The 400-nt window shown below is 61.0% G+C and overlaps 1 protein-coding gene across 1 annotated transcript in view; it reads left to right on the plus strand.

Annotated features, from left to right (window-relative positions):
• Positions 1 to 5: 5 nt before the first annotated feature.
• The window catches only part of LOC104548572 (egl nine homolog 1), a gene marked incomplete at its 5' end in the record, with an annotated part of 32,845 nt that continues 32,450 nt past the window's right edge, over positions 6 to 400 (plus strand). Inside the window, one exon of the mRNA XM_010194629.1 lies at positions 6 to 170. Coding sequence (XP_010192931.1) covers positions 6 to 170 — 165 coding nt within the window. The remainder of the gene's footprint in view (positions 171 to 400) is intronic.

Below are 400 nucleotides of genomic sequence, written 5' to 3' on the forward strand. Positions count from 1 at the left end.
TCAGCCAGAAGAGCGACTCCTCCAAGGACATCCGCGGCGACAAGATCACCTGGGTGGAGGGCAAGGAGCCGGGCTGTCAGACCATCCGGCTTCTCATGAACAGCATGGACGATCTCATCCGACACTGCAACGGCAAGCTAGGCAACTACAAAATCAACGGCAGGACGAAAGTGAGTGCGGGAGCCGGGACACCCCCGGTAACACCCAACACGCCCCTCCATAACCCAACCCCTGCAGCCGTGGGAAAGGGGGTGAAACGGACTTTTCGGGAGGGGGGCGGCGGAACCGGGAGAAGCAGCTCTGCACCCCATCCCCGGAGCGGTGCTCGCTGAGTGGAATGACAGATCCTATGCATAGCGCTGGCAGGAATGGGGCAGGTTTTGGTGAAGTCTTGGCTGCC

The sequence above is a fragment of the Mesitornis unicolor genome, unplaced genomic scaffold (assembly GCF_000695765.1).
Source record: "Mesitornis unicolor isolate BGI_N332 unplaced genomic scaffold, ASM69576v1 scaffold81, whole genome shotgun sequence".
Taxonomy (NCBI): domain Eukaryota; kingdom Metazoa; phylum Chordata; class Aves; order Mesitornithiformes; family Mesitornithidae; genus Mesitornis; species Mesitornis unicolor.